The sequence below is a fragment of the Lepisma saccharinum genome, chromosome 18, assembly GCF_977018435.1.
Source record: "Lepisma saccharinum chromosome 18, izLepSacc3.1, whole genome shotgun sequence".
Lineage (NCBI taxonomy): Eukaryota > Metazoa > Arthropoda > Insecta > Zygentoma > Lepismatidae > Lepisma > Lepisma saccharinum.
The window spans coordinates 15,454,882-15,480,678 of record NC_139246.1 but is presented as its reverse complement, the minus strand read 5'-3'; the positions used below and the strand labels follow the sequence as shown (position 1 = coordinate 15,480,678).

At 35.8% G+C, this 25,797-nt stretch overlaps 1 protein-coding gene across 23 annotated transcripts in view; it reads left to right on the top strand.

Moving 5' to 3' along the window:
• Positions 1-25,797, top strand: part of LOC146002409 (uncharacterized) — a 229,609-nt gene that overhangs the window by 42,392 nt on the left and 161,420 nt on the right. For 22 of the 23 annotated variants that reach the window (XM_083140191.1, XM_083140194.1, XM_083140174.1 and 19 more), the window contains 7 exons: positions 3,799-3,870; positions 7,901-7,948; positions 8,846-8,938; positions 13,682-13,756; positions 14,475-14,546; positions 15,113-15,187; positions 17,598-17,660. In XM_083140191.1, coding sequence (XP_082996317.1) covers positions 3,799-3,870; positions 7,901-7,948; positions 8,846-8,938; positions 13,682-13,756; positions 14,475-14,546; positions 15,113-15,187; positions 17,598-17,660 — 498 coding nt within the window. The remainder of the gene's footprint in view (positions 1-3,798; positions 3,871-7,900; positions 7,949-8,845; positions 8,939-13,681; positions 13,757-14,474; positions 14,547-15,112; positions 15,188-17,597; positions 17,661-25,797) is intronic. The other variant, XM_083140190.1, reaches the window with a different exon arrangement.

Here is a 25,797-nt window from a genome sequence, read left to right as displayed (position 1 = left end):
GCTACTCTTAGTTGGTTCTGAAGCGCTATGCTGCCAAATTTACGAATTCCGGACTTTAAAATTTTTCATGGCGGTCAAATAAGATGTTGCGAAGTGTACAGGGGTTAAGTTCTTCAAGCTTTTAATGCAAAATATTTTCGATTTCCAAGTATACTCTTTTGTTTATAAACTTATACCTATTCTAAGACTTCTTCCCAAAACCACTCCACATCGTTTGGAGACACACCAGACACAAAATAATGTGCACCATAATTTCCTTTCTCCTTTCACTTCCCCATCTTTCGTGCATGCGACACTAAGAAAACTATGCCCACATTACACCAATGTTCATGCAAATCCACATTTTCTTGAACTTACTTGTTCTTTATGAGTTGTGTTTGGTAAACTTTACTTCTCCCTTGTCTATTCGCGACCTTAAAGTAAAAAGGTTCTATCTGCCAAGTTGTAATATTATCAGGAGAGCTAGTTAAAGATTTGACTATGTGCACAGGGAAAACTAATTATTCCAATAAGTTGTGCCTTTGGCATTTGTAAAGTGATCCCTCCCTCTCTAATATATACAGGAAAATTAATGAAAAAATATTACTAATGTTCAGGTATTGCAAAGACGAATTTGCAGTTAGATCCTATTTACTCCAAAAGTAACGTTTCAGATGAGAGTAAAAAGGTTATCCCTTAAATATTCAAACTTTTTGCAAAAAAAGAAAGGTTAGAAATTAGTTATATTCTAGTTATTCTATATTATACATGAACTATGTACATGTTAAAGTAAATAAGATGTAAAAGGTGCTCCAGAGTAAAAAATAATACAAATTGTTTCATCCAATACTATAAACCAATTACTTAAGAGTGTGAAGATTGGATTTTGAAATAATGTTTAATAGAAAGTATTGACATGTGAGTCAGTTGAAAAAAGTAACCATGTTGTAAATAGTGTTGCAGTATATAATCTCAGTGGAAACACAAAACGTTCATTTTAACATAACATGCTACTGCATATCCTTCTGATAAGAAAATGAAAAGTATTTGTACTCATTGAGAGTAGATATCGCGTACTAACAACAAAACTGTTAACAAATGGAAAAAAAAGTACCTTATATGTGTCTCTTCAGCACCATAGCAAAGTAACATTGGTCCAGAGCCGGCATCCACTTATCATATAAGTGAGATTTGACATTTTTTCTTTACTTAATTGCTTCCTCTCTATGTTGGAGGTTCCAATAGATGGATACATAGGAGATGAACGTTGTGCCATATGTCTGGTAGTGGTTAATGCTCGCACATCCACAACTACAAACAGTGAATCACAATGCCTTAATTTATATGCTAATTCAGCTTGTCGTTGAGTAAATTTTATTTGAGATAGCTGAGAATAAGGTACTTTGTTGAAAGTCAGATATTTGCTACTGATGTGGAAGTCTTTGAAATGACTTTGGTGTAGTTGAATGACTTGAAAAGGTTTCCTTCTGTTGACTGCTAGTAAAATACGAAGAAAAGAAACAGGTGACCAAAACTCACTTATATTCATAGCTTTTTCTATTTGAGAGTGCACATTGTCTACCTCTTGAATGCAGGAATGGCCAGGGGTAGAATACTTCATTGTGATATCTTCAATATGAGGGTTTCTTCTGAGATGGTCCATCATCGCCAGAGACATCATCTGATTCTTGTTTTGTGGAGAACAGCTATCACTCCACATTATTATGTGATTTATATCATGTTTTTTGTTATTATTTCCTCCATAATATTTGAAACAGCACTTGCAATATCAGTACAGGAGCGCCCTGTGTTCATTTCTGTCCAAATTGCACAGAACACGTCTTTGCCAGGAGCAACATGAGCCGTCATGTTGTATAAATTTAATTTTCGCCTGTAAAAGAAGTTACTGATATGAGCTAATGAGTGTAATGACATTTTCCAAATCAAATGCGACAACAATGGTATCTATATCTTGTTTCTTGCGGTCTGTTTCCCTTTCTTTTCTGCTAGCTTCCTTGTCTGCAACATGTTGAGTATATTTGTGCTATAATTCATTATCAAGCTTTTTCAATGCTTCGCATTTTGAATTCTTCACATGTATCACACCTGTCAGATTTTGGCTTAAAAGAATCTAAATTGAATTCTTCATTAAAGATTTTACGGTACATTGATACCTTTACAAACTGGAAATTATCATTCATACATTCTTGATGGTAAAGATCGTACATCATGGTTATATTTAAACTACGATCAAGGTATTCAGCTCTGCAATAGTGTGATTCAGTTTTTGGAAAAGATTTTGTGTTTTCGCACTCTGCCTTTCAACTCTTTCAGTATCTTTTCCTGTGTCCTTCTGCCCCAACCATCAGGGTATTTCGGATGCAGGGTCTTTGTTTGCATGTGCATTGTATATCATTTTCTGACTTACACCAACTGTGTTGAGATAAAATCTTTTGCACACATACATTTCTTTATTGTAGATTAGGCTGAAAATTTCTATGTAATACATTTCTTTGTTTCTAACATAGAATCTATATTTAAATGTGTTTTTCTTTCGTGAGTCAATGAACTTGCCTTTTGTACTTCTTCTTTTTATGCAACATTCTGATGTCCTTAACAGGTAGTGAACTTTTTCTGCATGATTTTGTATAAAATGACACAAATATATTATCTTGCTCGTCAGGGCTTATATTTTTTGTGCAGCCATGAGTGCACGATTCTGTACAGTTTTCATGCAATTTCAACTCCTTAGCTTTCATTTTCTTAACTCTAAATTTGGAGTGTTCAAGGCCTCCCTAATGTTTCTTATTTGTTTGCACCTGCTTCCAGTTATCTTGGTTGTGTTTCCTTTTCCTTGTGCGCACCTGTCACCCTTTGATAGGTGATTTTTCTGTCTCTGATTCAGAAGATGAGGAGTATGGAACGAGATGCCTCATGCTGTTGGCAACATGACATGATGCACTGTCCTCATTTGCATCAATGAAAAGCTACCTTGCAATGTCATTGCGTACGTTTCGGCGTTGGTTCGGTATCTCACATTCAGAGCTGCTTCCCGAACTTGTAGGAACGTACTTCGATCCAGAATCCTCACAAGATAAGTCATCCATATCACTTTGCATCATACTACACACTCAGTTATCACTCGTGTTTGCTTGTAACGCATGCACCGTCAGGTCAACTATGCTGGACTGGCTACGCCATGAGAAGCTTCAGACAGATCACTGTGCCCAACTGCTGCAATACAACAATATGCTATGCACTGAACACAAAGACCGGAAACAAAGCAGATAGAACTTTTTTACCCCAACTTAAAACCTCATTTGCAGATATTACTTTCTTACCACGTTGATTTCTTCAAAACTAATACAGAATAAAAAGAATGTAAACCAATGGTCTGCTTAAGGACAAAAACTCATTTTCACACAAAAGTGCAGATAGAAAATTTTTACTTTAAGGTTGCGTATTGGTGCTGTGTCAGTTCAACTGGGCTAACAATTTGGCTACTGACTAGCAGTACGAGAGATGAATAAAATGTACACCAGCAATGCATCTTCATTTATCATTTATAAAATATTATTTAATGTTTGTCACCACTGGAAATTAATACTTTCTTCTTCTTGTAAGAATTTTTATCCTAGTACATTATATTGCTTGAATTTCCTCTACAATATAAGCAAATCTACAGACACGGGTCAGAAACAGTTTGGTGCAAAAAAATCATAAAACTGAATTAGTAAAGAAGTTTATGCAATTTAATCTGCAGTAGTTATTAATTTATATATTTATATGTACATGTACATGTACATTATGTCTTTGTAGAGGGACAAAGAGCTTCCATTACAAATGACCCAGTACCAGAAGAAACTAAAGCATTTCTGAAGAAATTGGCAGGTAAGAAACATTTTTGTAATATTAATATATTAATTTCATCTTGTAGTCATGGCAGTTGGAAACACACATACAGGGTGGCACATATTGTATCTACCAATAGAAGTTGGCAACCCTGTCGGAATTTAGGTGCGCATGCGCAGAAGTTTCCCACGCTTTTGTAGCTGCAAGTCTCGCAACATGGAATGTTGGCCAGTTCAGACACAAATCGTGGCAGTAGAGGCGTTCATCCGAATGGGTCCCATTCAAGAGATGCAGTAGGTACTGCACTGGGAAGCATCAGGGTGCCAGAGAAACTGCCTCCTTCGACCTGAAGACTTCTGTTTCTGCACGCTGCCATTGGCTCTCTATTGTGTGACCCATCGAATCATGTTGTGATGCTCTGGCACTGGTTGATGGCGACCCTCATTGGGCCTTTGTCTCTGTATCTCCTGAATGAGGCCCGTTCGGATGAACGCCTCTACTGCCACGCTTCGTGTCTGAACCAGTCAATGTTCCATGGTAGACTAATTGTGAGACTTGCAGCTGCCTAAGCATTGGAAACTTCTGCGCATGTGCACCTGCATTCAACAGGGTTGCCAACTTATATTGGTAGATACAATATGCGCCACCCTATAGCTTTTGAAATGCATGGCAAATCTATCTGCTTGCATAATGAATAATTTAGAAGATTTTTTTTTTTTTTTTATTATTCATATTCTTGTCATTGAGCATCAATTTTCTAACGCTTTTTGGTTAATTGCAATGAGGGGGATGAGTGACGACTACTTGAAAGTGGTTAATGGATACTCACAACAAATAGCCCATCCTCAGGCCAGGAATCAAACCTGGAAATTTCAGTGGCAAGCTCTACTTAACATATTTGGACAAAATGGCATCATTTATGTCCATATCAACTTTCAATTGCATTATTTCAACAGTACATAACACTATCAAAAGTGCATGGGATATGCATATCAGAAATATTGGAGAATATTCAAAAGGGGTTAAATTTTTGTTAAGAATATGACAGTAAAAACTTCTCACATCACGTGCCGGAAACATACTTGTTAACACAAGCGGTTCGACCACTTTAAACTGTAGGTCCAGTTCCGATTAGCCTTACTGTGCATAAAGTGTACTTAACACTAGAAGCGCCAGGATTTTTTGCCACCTCCGGTCAAAATGACCGGTATTTAAAATTTGACCATTTCTCAAAATGGCTATTGCCAATAATCATCTTATTACTAATAAAACAAAATATTTTGTAAAAAAATACAAAAATATCATGAAACCTAGCGATTTTTATTTTCCATGCACTAATTACAACAATAAATATTAATTTTCTTCAAGGAAATAAGTTTCCGTCATGAAATTTCACATATTACATGTTTTGCATTTCAGTACGTTTTCTACACCAGAAACACATTTTCCACAAACATATTTGTTGCACATTGAACAAATGTAACTTGTTTTGTTTTCATTGCAAAATGCCACCTGGCATTGGTGCCTCTTTCTAGAAACAGAGCCACTTACATTCCGTGCATGTGATATTGATGTTGACAATATTTTATTGGGCTTTGCATTCAAATGTCTTTCTCTCAGTTCCTCAGCTAATTCTATCAAAAAGTTATATCTCGTAACGTTCCTCCCTGTGACTGCCTTGTAAACTACCCATGCATTTATTGCTGCCAGATCTAAGATATTGTAAAACACATGTACCGGCCATCTACGTGATGAAGCATGGACTGAATATTTGCGTGCCATTTGATCAACAACATCAACACCGCATTTAGTTTTGTTGTAATACTTGATTGTTTCTGGGAGTTTCTTCTGGCTTTGCAAATCTACTTCTACATCTGAATGCATGGAGCTTAGGAGTAGAACATTTTTGTTTGGTTTAACTTGGTATGCTCACAAAGTAATGTTCCCCTTCTTTAGCAAACATGTTTCATACACTTGTGTTCTAATGTTCACAATTGCATTAGGAATCTCCTTTCTATTTTTCTTCATAGTGCCAATTAGGCTTGTCTTCTTCTCCTTTAGCTTCTCAGCGAATTTTAGTGATGTGAAATAATTGTAAGTATTTACATTTCTAACTGCATTTAATTAAGGTGAAGTAATTCTCAATACAACATTTTCAGGTACAGTAACATTATCATTCCTTGATTCATCTTTCCCAAGGTATGGAAAGGCATTGCACATGTACTTGGAATGTACCTCCACTAGCATCCAAAATTTTATACCAAATTTTTGTGGTTTGTTTGGCATATACTGTGTAAATCTACACCTCGCTTTCGAAGGAAACAATTGTTCGTCAATTGTCAGATTTTCCCCTGGAGTGTCCCCTGAGGACACATTGTGTAGAAAACATGCTAACAAACTGCAGTGTTCAAACGAAACTGAGTCCTCACTTTCTCCTTCTTATCAGCTTCGACAATACGCCAACATATATGGGCAAGTCCAAAAGAGGAAGGAAGAATAGGGGTGGAAACTGTAAGTGCAACGTTTCAATCGAGAAGTGGTTTTCCATTGAAATACTGGAAGTGGTTTTCCATTGAAATACATTAGCGGTCAAAATGACCGGCAACGGCGCTTCTAGGTAGAAACACAAATATTTCCATTAGTATTATTTTTTTTGTAAATAACGCATAGCAGTAATAATGTACTGCAAATTTTAGGAAAAGTCACAAAATTTCAACGCACGAAGAAAAAGGTTTCTGTACAAAGCAGAAACTGCAATTTGAAAAACGGTCAAACTGACCAGCTTGGCGCCTGTAGTGTTAAAAACCAACTCAACAACAACAACAACATTCTTGTTAAAATGAACTCAAAACACACAAATAGCACGATAAAAATTATCAAAGTGTTCTTTATCATGACGTCTGTGTGTTTTGTGTTGATTTTAACACGTTTCTTTGGGAACATGTGTTTGAAGAGGAAAACTGTTATATTCTATCCTAGGAATCTGTGGAGCAAGGTCGTGCATATCGGGAGACAAAGGAAACCAGCGAATGAGCAGAGCGAAGCAGCAGACACTGCCGCAAACAGATGGTTGCTGCCATCTCTCTTTCCCTTTCACAGAATCCCATTCTCTCATGCGTTCACCATCTCAAGTCACTACTTGAGCAGAGAATTGTTTTCGTTCCCTTGCTCCATAGATTCCTGGGACAGAGTATAGACATACTTTATGGCTCATATACCATATACAACTATAGTTCAGGTTAAAATTAATCTCTACGTAAAAACCTAAGTCTGATACAAAGTTCCTTGCACATATGTGTAATCTATTGTATGAACAGCTACAGCCTTGGGACATAATATTGTAATGAGAAAGGGGAACAGAATGAGGTGATAACATTCTATTGTTCTGTGACAGCTTGTATATTTGTGAAATAGCTGAAGTAGTGTATTGTAAATATTAGTTTTTGATTACCCAGTGTTGGTTTGCATATTAAAAAAAACATAGGTGAATGGTTAGCAGTCTGGATTTGGTGTGAGTAGTCCTGAGTTCAATCTCTGGTAGGAACTTCAAAATTTCAGTGTTTCAAAAAGACAATTCGACAACTGGGGAGCTACTTGAAAGCTAGAAAACAGTGATCATGGAACTCTATACATTGACCACGTTTTGCACAACAAAAAGTCCCTTCACAGGCCTTCCATGGCCCTCGCACCATGTTTTTTTTTTTAATTGAATAAAATTATTATTGTTTTACTGAACACTGATTATTAAGATAGAAGATTTTTTTTTTCATATTGAGAGGAAAGGTATTTGGAAATTACCATCATCATTGTACTCCCTAGTTATAAACCTGACAATGAATATAGAAAAAGAAATCCTAGTACCTTCCTTTCTATGGTGTAGTAAGTTAAATTTAGATATTAACAGCATCTGTTAAGCTTGAAAAAGTGGGTTGATGCAAACAGCAAAGATAATTTTCTAAAAAAATTCAAGTTTTATTACCACTTTTTAATAGAATAATGAATGTATTATGATGTCATGGCCTTAATTGGAATGTATTTTTACATTGGAGATGTTTGCTTATTCTTTTAGCAACTGAAGGTGATGAACAACAGAATCAATCTGATGAAGGAAAGAAAGGTACTCGTATGTCAAACTTCACTACTACTTCAATTGTTACATAATTCACTCGAAGACTGTGCTTCATTTAATAACAGCTGCTATGTTTGGAGAATTTTTGTGTTAATTTTTTCATTAAAAATGTGTTCCAAATTGAAGGTACAAAGTGGCGCAAAAGTCATCACCTCATTTTCTTAGCCTATAGCTTGGGTTTTAAATTAAAAAAGTAGTTTTTTTTGTTATACTTTTATTGATGCTTGTAAGTTCTATGTCCTCAATTTTTAAAGATAGCATCCAATAAATGACCACCATTCGAATTGATCCAAATTTGGGCTCTTTTTATTGCATAGTGTTGGAAATCTGCAGGGAAATGTTTTCAATTCCATGCTGAATAATCTCCTGTAGTTGCTGTAATGTCTCTGGCTAATTCACATAAACCAATGACTTCAAATATCCTCGAAGGAAAAAATCTGGAGTGGTCAAATCAGGGGACCTGGCTGGCCATGGCAAATCACCAAAATGGGATATTACTCTGCCTGGAAAAGTCTTAAGCAAAATTGTCACAATTTTTCCACGTTCTTGTGGGTATACTTATGATTTTCCCACACAATAAATTTCATGAGTATCTCAAAATAAAGGTCAGTTTAAATATGATGATGACTTTTGTGCCACCCTTTATTTGAATTAAGTGTTTGACTTGATTTCATTCATTCAGAATTCTTAGGAAGAATTTCAGACTGATTTTTTTTTTTTTTTTTTTTTGTAATTCATAGTACATATTAGCTCTGTACTGCAGGTTCTTTTGTTCAATTGTATTTATTTCTTCTTTTGCATTTTATTGCCATAGCAAACTTTTTTTTTTTGCAAATATTTTTTTTGCTTTTATTACTGTCTACAATTCATTTTCTCACTTCTTAGAATCAGATAACAAGAATACCCAAGCACTGCTGAATATGGTTCGCAAAGATTTGGACAATCTTCGGAATGAAGAAGGCGAAGATGAAGATACAAGTAAGCAAAAAATATGAATTAAACTAAAATAAATTTAAGTTCCTCTATAAATTCAGTGCATGAAATATGTACAAATAATTATAGCAATTTTACTTAAGAACAAAAAATGAATTTACAAGAATTAATTCTTGGACGTATAGAAATATCATTAAGAAAAATATTATGTATACATATTCATGAGAATAAAATATGCTATATAGATATTTGATTGCAGTTTGTGATATGCACTATTATCATGGAAATCATAACATTCATTTATGGTAAAATTGTTAATTTAATTTTTTTCTATAACCTTGAATGATGGTACCAGAAAGAATGAGTGGGGAGGCAGAGGGGCATGGAAATATTTTCTAGTGGGATCATAACATTTAGTAAACACCTAAATACCACACAGAAAAATGAATATTTTGGCTCAATAGCACTTGTTTGCTATGGGCAGGGTAGTTAATTGGGGTATCTATCCCCTCTCGTACTGTGGGATCTATGAGTATTACTGTGCAAATTGTCCACCACCATGTTGGTGCACTTTATTTGAACAAATAAGAGGTTCAAGTATTAAAAGAAAACTCAAAACAACTGTTGACAACTTCTGCACCAGCATACATAAAAATCCATCACTTAAAAACACCTACTGTACGGACGTGATAAGAAGCAGCGTGCAATCAGAATGCAGAACGGCAGAACGTGACCAAATTCTGTCTCCTCGTTGGCTGCCATGTGGCTGGGGGATTTCTACGTTGCCACGTTTGCACAAACACACGGACAGGCTAGTCAGTTGTTGGCAAGCTCGGGCATTCTGGCAAGCATGAAACATTTTATCTTCCTGCTCTACACAGCAACCGAAAACCTTCACTGAAAGAACCTTTGTTGTGTTTTTATTATGGTACATTGCAAGCATCAGCTACCGGCATCTTTTTACTTATGTTGTATCGTATCACAATTACCAACAAAAGAAAATGCATCTTGTGTTATGAACAACACTGTGGCAAATCGTTCTCCTTTGATTTCATGCCGCCTCTCTTTGCCTTCTTTATCACGCCGTGATTGTTGAAGCTTCAGAACGTACAAATGAAATGTATTTCTTGAAAATTAGGGCAAATTACATACAACTTCGTTTCGTTAACACGTTTTTAAATTATATTTTGAGGAACCTACAAAAACTCACCTCCAAAACAGAATTTTACAGAACTGAGTTACTGTATTACGGAGAAGAATTTATCAAGAACAAATCAATTGTGTGTGAATTGATTGATTGAGTTGGTGTTTTAAAGTCCACTTTATGCACTCCATGGCTAATCTGGAATGGACCTACAGTTGGAAGTGGGATCCGAACCACTATGTGCCTCGACAGGGTATCAAACCCAGGACTACTTGATTACAAGGCGACAACACTTACCCTACCACTGTGCCATCGGGGAGGCACATGTGGGTGTGTGAAGTGAGATAATTTGGGAGCTATGTGAGAATACAGGCTCTGGCAATACAGAGTTCAATAAATTACAACGAAACGCTTGGCAATTGCTCGATTTCCTTAACATTAATGATACATTTGGTACATGTGTTATTAATGCTTTGAGCTACCTGTATGTAAAAACATAAAAAATGAATGAAAGAACAGAAGTAGTAGTTAAAGAATCAGTTGTTTTTGCTTACCGGCTACCATTGTAGTGGCGCTATCCCAAGATCATCTTCATTGTTGGTTGGTAAAGGAACATCTTCATCTGAGCTACTACTGTCACTGTTGTCTTCCCGCCCAAGTGAAATTACAAAATCCTCCATTTGCTGCTCTTCAACTCACTCCTTTTCCCATGCTTCGGAAATAATCTTCCTTGTGTGTTCTATAGCCGAACGCCACCTATCTGCTGTCACATCCCCGATAGCCCGTTCTGTCAATTGCAAAATTTTAGACGGTGTAAAAGGTGGCAAAGTGTTCCTCTGTGCTACCAGCCCTTTGACCTGTACCCAAATAAGTTCGATTGCATTGTACATACAATGATAAGGCGCGAGACGGACCACCGTATGTCCCGCTTCTTCTGCAAGCTTGTCTATTCGATATATGGGAAACTGGGATTTGTCTAACATAAGAAGCTGCAGTAGTTCAGCCTTCCTCATGTTTCTGTGGGCTCGCGAGAATCCTGAAGTAGGTAAATCCGGCAACAGCGCGTCGCTACCAGAGTGGGTGGTCCCACGCCGCTTGCTAGTGCGTCCCGACAGTAGGATGCAACAGAAAAATTAATGAAAATAGTCATGGACAATTTGCATGGTACTCATGGTCATGGACCCCATTGTACCATTACCGGTAACATTCCAACACAATGAAATGTTAGTAACCTATCCCTCTTGTTCCTAACAAATTTTAGTGTTATGAGTTAATCAGCTTCCAGTTACCTTTTAAACTATTTTAATATGAATTAATCAAAGATTATATTAAATGTAATTTATTAATAGTCCATCATGCAATACTGTGTTATGCTTTCTATTTTTGATGAACAGTCAAAACTTGCACATAAATTTCTGCACAGTTAACATATTTCATGTCGAAAATATTGCTAATTTGCTCGCATTAAGTCTGTTAAATCATCTGAGTGTATAATTAATTCACAATATCAACAAAAAAAAAAAAGTTTTACCCATTATTTTTTGCATTCTCAACATTTTGTTTCACTATAGCTTCATCTGTCAGGTGACTTGAAGAAAAGAACAGAAAGTTCTTGCAATGTTAGGACAGTATTTACTTATTTAAGATGTCATGAGCAAATCTATTGTGGGGTAATTTTTAGTAGTTTTAAACTGATTTCATATTCTTACGTTTTTGTTAGTTACAAAGCATGTCGTGTGTGTAGTACAGTCAAGTTTGAAGACATGTGTACTCAATTGTTCATAACATATTCAATTATTGTTTTGTGTTGTATGGTTTGGTCTGAGTTGGAGTTTTAAGTCCACTTTGTGCACAGATAAGCAAATAGTGACTGGACCTACAGTTTAAAGTGGGATATGAACCATTATGAACCTCCATAGGGTACTATTTAATTACAAGATGACGATGTTAGTGTATCGTGATGTGAAAGACTCAAAATTGAACTAAACTGTATTCTCTGGTATAACAGTCCTTTGTGGGTCAAAGCAAAACAGATATTTTGCATGTAGTATTATATGGATGTGGAACTTTGTACCTTACATTGAAAGAGGAACGTAAATTAAGAGTATTTGAAAATAAAATCCTTACAAAAATATTGGATCTAAATGGGATGAGGAGTGGACTTAATTACAACTACATAATTTGTATTCATGTTCAGATATTATTATAATGATTAAATCATGAAGACTCAGGTGGGTAGGAATGTTGCACGAATGGGACAGGAAAGAAGAATTTACAGGCTTCTTGTTGGGTAAGATGGTAAGAGACATGCAGGAAGGCCAAGACGAAGATGGAGGGATAACGTTGAGATGGACCTAAAGGAAATCTGTAAGGATGGAAAAGAGTGGTTTGATCTTGCTCAGGATAGGGACAAATAGAAAACCTGTGATGCTGCAGCCATAAACCTTTGGGTTTAAGAAGGCTAGAGAGTTAGTTAGTGTGGGTCAAAGTCTGCTAAATGGCTTTTGTGAGTAGCAATGTGAGATTCAACAATTACAATAAAACTTTTAACAAAGCAGACAGTACTTCTTGTAATATCCACTAACATATCCAGAATTCTATTTTGGAGAGGACTGAACTTGGTGCTTCATACATCATACAGGAAGGTTAATAATATATCAATCACAAGTGTGCATGAATGAAAGTAATAGCTACCATTTTCCATGCTAATTGAACAATGCCATGAAGGTATATAAGAGGGTGTGGAGGTATGAGTCCACATATTCACAATGTAAACAATTATTTTGAGGTGATGTGATCAGGACTCTGGCTGTCTGAAGTAATTATTGGAGCCTGCCACTTTACCACAAGGTCAGAAAAATCACCATCATAGATAACCCTTTCCTCGGAATCGAACCCCAGTCTCACAAGACTGGACCACTGTGGCTCTGTTAATGAGGGAACAAATATATACAAAATTAGGGCTGACACGAAACCACTGGAATAAAAGGAAGTTCATAACTGTTTTTTTTTAATAGCATGTAACGTTATCCAATACAGTAGACTCACGATTAACCGAGTCCCGATTAACTGAGGCTCCGGGTTAACAGAGGAAGTGGTTGGAAAACATCGAACTTCATAATGCACCCCCTATTTGTTTATGGAGTCAAGTCACCGTCTGCATTGCACGTGTTCGTTACATTGTCGGTGTATCCGATTGTTACGGTGGTGTTTAAGTCTGTGTAGGCCTATTCTAAGCAGAAAAAGTAATCGTCTCATTTATGTTGTACTAGTAATAAATAATTACTATACAGTTTTAAGTGTTGTTTTGTCATTTACAACCTATTAGCACATTATCTCCATATTATCAGAGTTTTTCCGTATCTGAGGTAATCTCGGTCCCAATTAGCTTGGATAATCGCGAGTCTACTGTAATATCTATTGTCTAGTGCTTCTACTACTTAAGTTTATTCTAATATAGTGTTGTGAGAAAGCACATCTTCTCTAATTTTCAGGTGGAAAATTTATTTTTGCCAGCGATGTGGGGATGAGAGAACTCAGAATAAAATATGTACATATAATTGGAGAAGCACTAAACAATTAATAATGTACAATTATCACTGCATGCTAATGAAATTTAAAATTCATTTGTTTTCTTTTTTCAGCTAATTTTTTTGAAAAATTGAACAAAGAAATGAGGAAACTATCAAACAAAACAAATAAATCTGCAAAATCTCTTAGTAAGTATTATGTTCTTCAACTCATTGCCATTATTCAATGTAAAGACAAAGATGGAAACAATGTCAGTCTAGGTATAAATATACTGTAAAGATGGATGTAATGTAAGGTGAAAAAATGAAAATGTGTTAAATGTTTGAAGGGTAATTTTCACAGAGATTGCATTATGATCATAATATGCTGATGTAGCATGTATGTTGTGTCATCTGCATTTTCATATATGTTCCTTTTTCAACTGCCTTCCTACCATCTTCATTACCCTTCTTACAAGTCACCATTTATATCATGTTGAAATTCTTGTGTTATCTATTTTTGTTCATTTAAGAAAATAGGAAAACAGTGTGTGTCATGTTTGTTGTTGTTGGGTGGAAACAGGACAGTAACAGGGTCCCTGTCTTAATTCCAAATGACCATCATTTAGTAATTCTAGATATGCACAGTAATATCACAATACTCTAGTCCTTAAAAGTGTACTGCATTAGGATGCTAATAATGAAAAGATAATTTCAGGAAAAGTAATATTAATGAATTGTTTTTGATAATGCTTGACATGAATGTTCACTTTACTAATGCATAAAAGCTGACTCAGTGACTGGATGTATTAAGTGGTTGCCTTCCTATCTCACCATACGCTTATTTATATAACACAATGGAGAAAACATATTAATTTCATACTAATTATGGACATTGTTGAATTTATACTCATTTTCATCCTTTTAGAGAAATTCCTGAAGAAGGCTAAGAAGGATATTGATGAAGGAAATCTGGATGGAGCTACATTAGACTCTGTTAGTGAGTACTTAATATTTTAATATTTTAGTGTTTCTGTGTTCAAGACAAAGATTGAATAATAATATTAAGATGGGCCAGAAGGAAATTGGTAAGGATGTTCAAGAGCGGACTGCTCTTACTTAAGATAGGGACAGGTGGAAAAATATATATTTCTGCTGCAACAAACCTTCTGGTTGAGATATGCCTTAGAGTTAGTTAATTGTATTCTACAACCATTTGGGAATTATTCCTTTCTTAGTAAGCAGGTTCTGATAATATGTATCAGATTTCTTTTGCCAGTGTAGAAAAGTGTGTGCTGTTCTGGTGTGTGTGCTTGAGAGAGGGAAAGAGAGAGTTGTGCTCTATATGCATCTATACATAAACGCATTCATGCATACAATAAATAAATTAAAATGACTTTGTCATCTAAATATTATGTTTGTTAAATATTACCTGTTTTTAGTTTAATTAGTGTTGCATATTATATGTTTGTTAAATATTAACTTTTTCAGTTTTATTAGTATTGCAACGAACTATTTAATTTAGAACAAAAGAGAAAAACCACTATATTTTTTTTTTTGTTCTAGAGCAATACATGACCACTGCATTAGGTGAACTAAATTCAGAGAAGGGCCTTGTAAAGAAAACTAAAGAAGAAACAAGTAAGTTTATGGTTAAAAAATAATGAAATATTTCAAATTTGCCTGCTTGCCATAACTTTACACTGTAACTAATATTTTGTAGTCATATTGTGTGCATATAATTATTACCACTTCAACACTGTTATACACACTTTACTAAGTTTGTGAAATTCTTATGACATTCTAGTTTGATGATGGAAATTATTTGTAATAAGCATTGTTAACATACTTTGGGATCCCTAATGTAACTTATAAATAAATTAGGGGTTCAGAGCGCAAGTGGCATGAAAATTGAGTTATATAGCTTAGAAGTATGAAGTACCAATATTTCAGTGTTAGAAGTAAGTATCGGCTAAGTTTCAAATTGTTGCTCATAAAGGCACCACAATGTCTGTGCTCCATTAGATAAACATAGTACTAAGTTATCTAAATGTGTTTCATTCTTAAAACTGTCTTGAATGGAGATTGAAGAGGTTTTCTCGGGCAATCAGCCAGGTGAATACTGGATAGGCTTCTGAGCTTTCAAGAGCTAATTTCACTCTCATCTTCAAGGATTGAAGTGCAGAGATTAGTTAGGGTGAAGTTATATGTATTTGGTGTGAGAGGGTTCGGTGTAGGTGGCAGGCCAATCAGGTGGCCTTTCTCTGACATCCACGCTCCCAGTTGATTATCGCTAACCAGGCTGGGTCTAGTTCGAGTCCCATATCCCTGTTGAGGTTTTCCTCTTCCCCGTGTATGGCTATTGCTTCTTTGATAAGACGGTCCCAGAAATTTGATGATTTATTGATGATCTCGGTGGTTGTGAAATCAATTCTATGGTCCTCCTGAATGCAATGTTCTGGTAACCCTGATTTTTTCGGGATGAAAATTCTTGATGTAGTTGGCCTGTTCTTTGGATGGATGAATGGAGTTACGCCACTTGTGCACTGCAGACCTCAAATGTAGGATGAAGTGAGCATGCGTTCTTTCAAAATATAGCAATAAAAAGATATGTTTATCTGTTTGTAACAATTGAAAGGGGAAAAAAATTCTTAAGAGTAAGGAAACCAATATGACAGAACCATGTTGTAAAGGCAAAGTAGAATGAACAAAAATGAGAGGAATTTTTAAATCAAGAGTATCATAAGACATTGTTTTCTTGGCATTGCAAGAGATAAAAGTTGTTCTAAGAATATTCATAGGCTTCCACACATTCTTGACCACACTCTGGCTGCCTTTTATCCCATCTCCCTTCCCCCAGGTATAAGCCATGGTAGCTCAGTCGTTAGGGCATCTGGGCATCTGCCTACCATGCGAGAGACCTGGATTCGAACCCTAATGGGGAAGAACCAGGACTTTTTCAAACTGCTCAAGTGGCTCTGGTGCCCACCCAGCATTGTATAAAGTGGGTAGCTGGAGGAAACTCTGGGGGGTAAAGGCAGCCAGGGGCATGGTGCTGATAACATCACCCCCAGCTCGGCCGAGATCAAGAAAGTGTGAGGCCCTAACCCCCACACCCCCTATACACCTTCATGGCATGGTGCAAAGCACAGGGGAGGGCTTTCTACCTTCACCCAGGTACTTAATAATAATAGGTGAATAACGGAGTCGCCTATTAGGAGATACCGACAGAAATTTATAATCACCGACTGCAGATATCAAAGATGGATCTCCTGTACGGCAGTCTGATGGAGTAATATTTTTTACTTTTAACCACTGTTTTCTTACTTTCTATTCATATATATATTTAGGAGACTGATTCTCTGTCTTCAGGGTTTTGCATTTGCATCTAACTGTTCATCTGTCCATAGTACCTGAACACAGTGTGTGTTTGTGAAAGGTGTCAATATGCCTGTAAGATGTGTTCGCGTGCGTTTTCATATGGCATCAATATGCATGTAAGATGTGTTCACATGTGTTTTCACATGACATCAATATGCATGTAAGATGTGTTCACATATGTTTTCACATGGCATCAATATGCATGTAAGATGTGTTCACACATGCTCACATGTGCCCATACCTTTCCCAAACAAAACCGTTGTCTTCCTGATGGTGAAGTGGTTGCATCATCGCATTGTAATCAAGGGGTCCCAGGTTCGATTCCCGGTGGAGGCATATAGTGGTTCGGATCCCACTTTCAACTGTAGGCCCAGTCCCAATTAGCCTTACTGTGCATAAAGTGTACTTAAAACACCAACTCAATCAATCAATCAAACATATGAAATAAATAAAGTTTCAAAAATAAATATTTCAATAAAAAATACATTGTAAATAACTTTGACATTAATTCCTTTGCCTTCTATTAATGACAGTTCAGACAAAACATGAGATTATGATGAACTGGTGAAAAATGACTGCCTCCTCAAGGACATTTGTAACAATATAGATTTTAAATAATTAAAATATATTTCTCTCTTCTATTTAGTGTATTATCTAAATTTATTTCCAGAGAAAAAGAAATCAAAAGAAAATAAAGCAAAAGGAGCTGGAATGTACAAAATAATAATCAGAAGTAAGTAAATACAATATAATTCATACATGTTTATGTTCTGTGTGACTGTCAGTGTAAGAACATATATTTTCACACAAATGAGCAGAACAAAATATTTACATCCTACAATGTTCCACATTCCTCTTGAATTTGTAAAATTATAATGTCGTATTTTGATTGATCTATTTTTACTATGCTTTTCTTCTACTTTTGGCTAATTGCAAAGAATGATGATATGATGAAATAGATGAAGGGACGCTCATAAAGAACGCCCATGCTCTGACTGAGAATTGAACCTAGGACCTCTTTGTGTCATGTGTAGTGTGTTGTGCTAACCACTCTACCAGTCTTGAGATTGTGCCCTTCCCTTCTTATTTGGATTATTATTTGATTAACTGGTTTCATCATTTGATTACTCAATTTGTTTCATTTTTCTTGTCAGTTCTTACTTCTCCAAGTATACTACCATTATATTGTGCATGTTCTCAGGTTGAAATACAATGTAATATTGAGGATGTTAAGTCTGGAGACATTTTTGAAAAAATCTACAAAGAGAGTCAGCACAAAAATGATTTTCTTGATCACAAAATATACTTCCCAGTCAACAAGGTAATGTTACCACAACGTTGTGGCAACGTTAGCTCCTAACATACCTAACGTTGTTACAACGTTGAATATATGTTGATACAACGTTGCGAAAACGTTGTGTCAACGTTTAAGGGTCATTTATTTCAACGTTGCTGCAACGTTGGTTGACAACGTTGTCGCAACATACACTGAACATTATGTAACAACGTTAGGTATGTAAGGGGTTAACGTTGCCACAACTTTTTTGCAACATTACCACAGATTACATTACCTTGCTGCCTGTGTAATTTACGAATATAAGAATGCACATTTAAGATATGGTTATTTCACATGGTAAGCTATTAGCAATCTTGCCACATTTTTGCATATACTACATGTTTGCAACGCCACAGTTTCTCTTTACATATTATAGAAACTTTTCCTGCTGCACCAAAATAGACTATTCTTAGTCTGGAGATTTTCATGAATTAACAAATCTCTAACTACAACTGGTAATAGGTTTCTTTTTGTACTATTAGCTCCTGATTATATAGTCTGGGATAAAAATATTTATCATGGGAGTTTCACTTTTATTCAACATATTTCATTTTCTGAGCTTCCTTACAACTTCAATATTCACACATCTTTCGAAGGATAATAAAACACATTTTTTCACTAATTACAATTGAAGTTATCCTTATTTGTGTTACTAAAAGTTAAGTTTGTTTTGCATTTGAGTCGCACTGCCATCTAGTGTACGCTGTAGGAAATATAAGGTTTGGTGGTCAGTGCACATACAAATTCAGATTAAACAAAACACTCCGATCTGACGCTTGTGGTGCTCATGGTGGTGACCATCCAAACTAAAGCGTATTCAGTGGAATGTTTTTTTTTTGTAACGTTGATGCAACGTTATCACAACGTTGTTCATAAATACAACATACATACAACGTTGTGGCAACGTTATCACAACGTTGTTCCCCTACATACAACATTCATCATAAATACAACATACATACAACGTTGTGGCAACGTTAGTGTGTTGACTGGGTTAATTTGAAATGAAAAGGATTTGAAGAAAATATTAAATATTGACTTGATAAGTTTTTATATGTTCATAAAATATTTTATAATTACAAAATGTTCTGAGCCTTTACCGGCCTGGGGCATTTCAGTGCACAGTTAATGAGATAGTTAAGTATAAATTAGATGTAGTAGCTGTCCAGGAAGTTAGGTGGCCAGGAGAAGGGAATTGTAAAACTAAAAATTATACTTTTTTCTATGGTGGTACTGAAAATCATAATTTTGGAACAGCCTTTTTCATAAATAATAGAATTATCTCAGCTCTTACAACAGTAGAATTTATTAATGATATGATATCATATGCAGTTTTACAGGGTAGATGGTGTAAAATTATTTTAATAAACATACATGCACCAACGGAAGATAAAGACGATAATACTAAAGATGATTTTTATGCAGAGTTAGAACAGGTCTTTGATAAAATTTTCTCAGTATGATATGAAAATTCTGTTAGGTGACTGTAATGCACAGATTGGCAAAGAAGAGACATTTAAACCCACGATTGGTAAAGAAAGTCTTCATGAATTAAGTAATGATAATGGAATAAGATTGATTACCTTTGCAACCTCAAAGAATTTAATTGTGAAAATTACCACTTTTAAACATAAAGATATTCATAAATATACCTGGTCTTCTCCAGATGGTAAAACTCATAATCAGATAGATCATATTCTAATTGATAAGAGAAGACATACTAGTATAATTGACGTTCATATACATAGAGGTGCTGACTGTGCCAGTGACCATTATTTAGTAATTGCTAAATTAACAGAAAGACTCGCAGTGATAAATCATAAGCAACAAAATCTAAAAGTTCTAAAATTTAATACAGGAAAATTTGCTGATGAAAGAATTAAGAAAGATTACCAAATTAAACTGCCCAATAGAATCGATGTCTTGCAGGATTTAAATGATGATGAAAATATAAATGAAACAGACGTAAATAAGAATTGGGAGCACATTCGTAATGCAATAGAATCAGCAGCTAAAGAAAGTAAGGATACCATAAACCAAGAAAAAGTAAGCCATGGTTTGATAATGAATGTCATAATCTAATACAAATAAGAAATCAGGCTAGACTTAGGTGGTTAAATAACTCTAATGATACAAATCTAAACAATTATAATAGAATAAAGCGAGAAGTTAACCGCAGGTTTAGAAGTAAAAAAAAAGAGATTACTTGAAAAACAAAATTAACGAAATTGAAACAAACAGCAAAACCAAAAATATCAGAGAGTTATATATAGGTGTAAATGAATTTAGAAAGGGGTGGCAACCTAAAGTAAACTTGATAAAAGATAAAGACGGTGATTTTCTAGCTGACCCAAGCGATATTCTAAATAGATGGAAGAACTACTTTAATGACCTTTTAAATGTTCATGTAGGAGAGTTAATTAAATATGGTGGAAATTCATTAATATGTCAAATTCATAAATTAATTTGTTTAATATGGAATAAAGAAGAAATCCCTCAACAGTGGAAAGAATCCATAATTGTTCCTGTGTTTAAAAAAGGTGATAAAATGAACTGCAATAATTATCGTGGAATTTCTCTACTCTCAACAACATATAAAATATTATCTAACATTCTTTTAACAAGACTAACCCCATATGCTAATGAAATTATAGGTGATTATCAATGTGGATTTAAACGTAACAGATCAACTACATATCAAATTTTTCACATCAGACAGACACTTGAAAAAAAGTGGGAATATAATCAAAATGTCCAATAGCTATTCATTGATTTCAAAAAAGTATATGATTCGGTCAAAAGAGACAAATTATATAATATATTAGTAGAGATTGGAATGCCTAAGAAGCTTGTTAGTATGATAAAAATATGCACCAGTGAAACAGAAAGTAAAATTCGTGTGGGTATTAATGTGTCTGACAAATTTACAATTCATGATGGGTTAAAACAAGGAGATGCATTATCTCCATTGCTCTTTAATTTTGCCTTACAATATGCTGTTAGGAAGGTAAAAGAAACTAACGAAGGACTAGAATTAAATGGTGTAACTCAGTTGTTAGCATATGCAGATGATGTAGACTTATTAGGGGATGATATAAATACAATCAAGAATAATGCTAAAATATTTTTCAAAACTGCTAAAGAGATATGTTTGGAAGTTAACAAAGAGAAAACTAAATATATGCTTACAGGCCGAAACCAAGTGTTAGGTAATAATCAAAATCTAATTATTGATAACAACTCATTTGAACCAGTTTTCAAATTCAAATACTTAGGAGTAATATTAACATGTGAAAATTATATTAAAGAGGAAATAAAAAGTAGGCTTAATTCAGGAAATGCATGTTACTTCTCTCTTCATAAACTTTTGTCTTGTCATTTAATATCTAAGAATCTAAGAGTTAAAATATACAAAACAATAATTTTACCTGTAGTATTATATGGGTCCCTTACATTTAGAAAGGAACATAAATTGAGAGTATTTAAAAATAAGATCCTTAGGAAAATATTTGGACCTAAAAGGGATGATGAGACAGGTGAGTGGAGAAGGTTACATAATTTAGAACTACATAATTTGTATTCATGTCCAGATATTATTAGAATGATTAAATCAAGAAGACTTAGGTGGGCAGGTCATGTGGCACGAATGGGAGAGGAAAGAGAAGTTTACAGGATTCTTGTTGGGAAACCTGATGGTAAGAGACCTGTAGGAAGGCCAAGACGAAGATGGAGGGACAACGTTGAGATAGACCTAAAGGAAATCGGTAGGGATGGAAAAGAGTATGTAGATCTTGCTCAGGATAGGGACAGATGGAAGGCCTGTTGCTGCAGCCATGAACCTTCGGGTTTAAGAAGGCTAGAGAGTTAGTTAGTTAGTTAATTATAAAATGTGTTCTGTCTAAATTCAATATCCATAGTAATATACTGGAGTAAAGTATTCTTATCCACAAAAGATTTTAAAAATATGTAAAAGTTCCTCTTAAGGAAGCTTTGGTGGCTATTGTCACCATCCTCTAGGTAGCTTGTTTTACTTTGCTCGACATGTGTATGGTATGTATTATGTTGCTGTATGCCACTAGATATTCTGATGTTCCCCACTTGTTCTGCATCATTATATGTTGGGTACCATCTGCTACAGTCAAGGATCAAGAATCAAGATGTGTGCATTGGGCTTTTGAAACATATATAAAATAAGCATACCACCAGAAAAGTATGCAGCAGGCATGTAGCCAACACTCTGTGAGACACAAAAATCATGGAAAATTCATGCCATTATGAATTTCCACAAGAATTAAACAGACATCAGAGAGGCACACCACATCTGAATCCCCCTACTGAAGCAGATGGTACTCAGAAGCAGCTAACAATACTGCAGCAGAACAAGCTACAGTGCATAAAATGACATAAATTCTACACAGGAAGTCCATCAAACAATAGTACAAGTTCCGTAAAAGATGGTGGCAGTGACAACCAAATAAATAGAATATATATTAAAAAAAAACACTTTCATGAATTAGTGAGTATTTTAATCCATATGTATTTTCTCCCATGTTTTTCTTCCCTGCTGTGATGTCTTCTGAAAGACTGACGTCTTTTACTGCAACAATTCACATTTACTGTACATACGAGGGGCGATCAGGTTGCTCCGACCCTAACATAGAAAGAACGACGTTATGATTGATTTTTTTTTATTTTGTTATTGTTTAGTGATCCTTTGAATGCTTTCATTCTGAATTGCAAGTTTGAGTAGCGTACAGTTTTCTTTTTACAGGAGTATAACTGACTGAAGTTGTGTCAATGTGTCATAATGGAGAAAACTGGGGTGAGAGCGGTGATCAATTATTTTGTGAAGAAGAAGTGGACGGTATCCAAAATTCATGAGGACTTGGTGGATACACTAGGGGACACTGCTCCTTCATACAGTATGGTGAAGAGATGGTGTTGTGAGTTTAATTGTGGGAGAGAGTCATGTGAGGATGAACATGCATATGGAGCACCAAAAACTGTCATGATGACCGAAAATATTAACAAAGTCCACAATATCGTGCTGAAGGATCGTCAAAAGTCACTATCCGTCATGTTGCTGAGATGTGTGGCCTGTCATATGGCACTGTGCAAAACATAATTACCCAGGAATTGCAAATGAAAAAAATTGCTGCAAGATGGGTCCCTCGAAACCTCACCCCAGATCAGAAGCGTACCCGAGTGCTCATCAGTCAAGAACTTCTTGACAAGTTTTGTGCTGATATAGACGATTTCCTTGCCCGATTTGTAACTATGGTTGAAACATGGGTCCATCACTTCAACCCAGAAACAAAATCACAAAGCATGGAGTGGAAACACCCACATTCTCCACCAACGAAGAAGTTCAAGGTGCAAACGTCAGCCAAGAAGGGGATGCCCTCAATTTTCTAGGACTGCAAGGGTGTCCTTCTTGTGGACTATCTACAAAGAGGCCGAATGATCACTGGCACATACTACAGCGATCTAATCAAGAAATTACGTGATTCCATCGAGAAAAAGAGGTGTGGGATGTTGACTTGCGGTGTGCTCCTTCACCAGGACAATGCACCTGTCCACACCTCACGCATTTGAGGGCCGTTATTGCAGATGCATCGTTCGAATTGTTGCCCTGCCAACCCTATTCCCCAGATTTGGCCCCCAGTGATTTCCATTTGTTCAAACATTTGAAGAATGACATTCGTGGGCAAAAATTTTCTGATGATTCTGAGGTGATAAGGGCTGTGGACTCATGGTTGGAGGACCAGTTGGAAGAATTTTTTTTGCAAGGTATCCAGGCGTTGGAGCACTAATGGGAAAAGTGCATTGGCATTGTAGTGGAGTATGTTGAAAAATAAAAAAAAATTGAAACCCTATTGCCGCTCTTTCTATGTTAGGGTCGCCCCTCATATTTATTATAATATATATTACATTATATTAGATGTAATAGAAATAAAACACCAATGCAGGCATGCAAGTAAAACAAAAACAGAAATCTGACAACTTCAAATTTTCCAGCAATTTCTATGTACGTACAAGGCTCTGATTTTTTAGTAGTGGCAACTATTTATTTTCTAGACACATAACATACATTCATGGTTCTAAGATTTAGAGGCCTTCGATATAGTCCCCAGCATTGTATCCAGCAATGTGGAAGCTGACGGATGTCGTTGGCACTGCCTAATCTGTTGATAGTGTGAAGAGAGCAATCTACTGCCAGAAGAATGTCAAGAACTGTTCAGAAGCAAATCCCACAAAGTGGTTGCTTCATCTTAGGGATTAGGTCGAGCTTACGAATCGTGAAGTTCCGATCCATATCCACTAACGCGGACACAGTTTGAAAGTCTTCGTCACTTACTCGGGGATGACCAGACCGAGGCATGTCATTCACATTTTCGCATCCTTCTTTGAAGGCTCTTACCCACCTTGCTACTGTTTGGTATGGTAATGCAGATGCACCACAAACCTGTTGCAGTCCATGGCGACACTGTTGTGCTGTGCAAGCTCTAGCACATTAAATTTTTAACCAGCTCTGCTGCTCCTGCTTCGTAAACATCACGACTGGACTCCGTGCCCGCTCACTCACAACTGCTTTGTTCTTGTTGTCACTGCGCACGGGCATGGAGTGGGAAGAGTGAGTTCATTTGCTCTGAGGGAGGGTATGCATGTAACTCAAGGAATATAGAGATTAGGTAAAGCCATCCGAAGATTGCCGATCTTGCACGAACGCGTGACGTCACCGGAGAAGCAGTGAGCTCGGCTGAAGCAGACGTCCCCTAGCATTTATATGGGAGATTCAGAGAGCGAAAGTATATTATTACTTTTAGGAGGGGGAAAATAATAATTGTCATCCTCCAAGATGGTATTGAGGCATCCTTTTAATGATTAGTAACATAATTGAAAACGCGCTACTTTTAAAAGGGCGCAACGTACATGTGAAAAAATGTATTTTGAAAATCCATATTCCTGAAACTTTCTGACCGATGCGCTACAAAGAAAGTTGCGTGTTTAGAATTTCGTCATTTTACAAATCGTAATATAATTTTAACAAAAACGTGGCATGCTAAAGAAGAATTAAAGAGTTTGAAAAAAATAATTGATTAATAGACTTAGTTTATTTTACTTCGCTTATCTGTCACATATGGCTAATCGCAAAGATGAGGATGCGTGATGATATGAAGAAATAGATGAAAGGAAAGTAGACCCATGCCCGGGCGGCCATTCGAACCTGGGGTCCTTTGCATCGTAAAGCGTTGTGCTAACCACTTCGCCACGGAGGTCAGCATTAGAAGGCAATAAACAGAAAATGGCATCTATGTTTTAATATGCGAGAAACATTTGCGAGGAGGTTATTGAAGTAACAAATAATTATTACAAGACGTTGAGATGAAAATTATTAATATATCTGAAATATCGAGAGTTGACTTTGCAGTCTCTAAATGTACTTTTAGGGTTACGCAAAACCTTTACTCAAAATTGCTAGTGTAAATTTATAAGCTATTAAAATTTAAAACTTATTCCTGTTCGAAAAGAG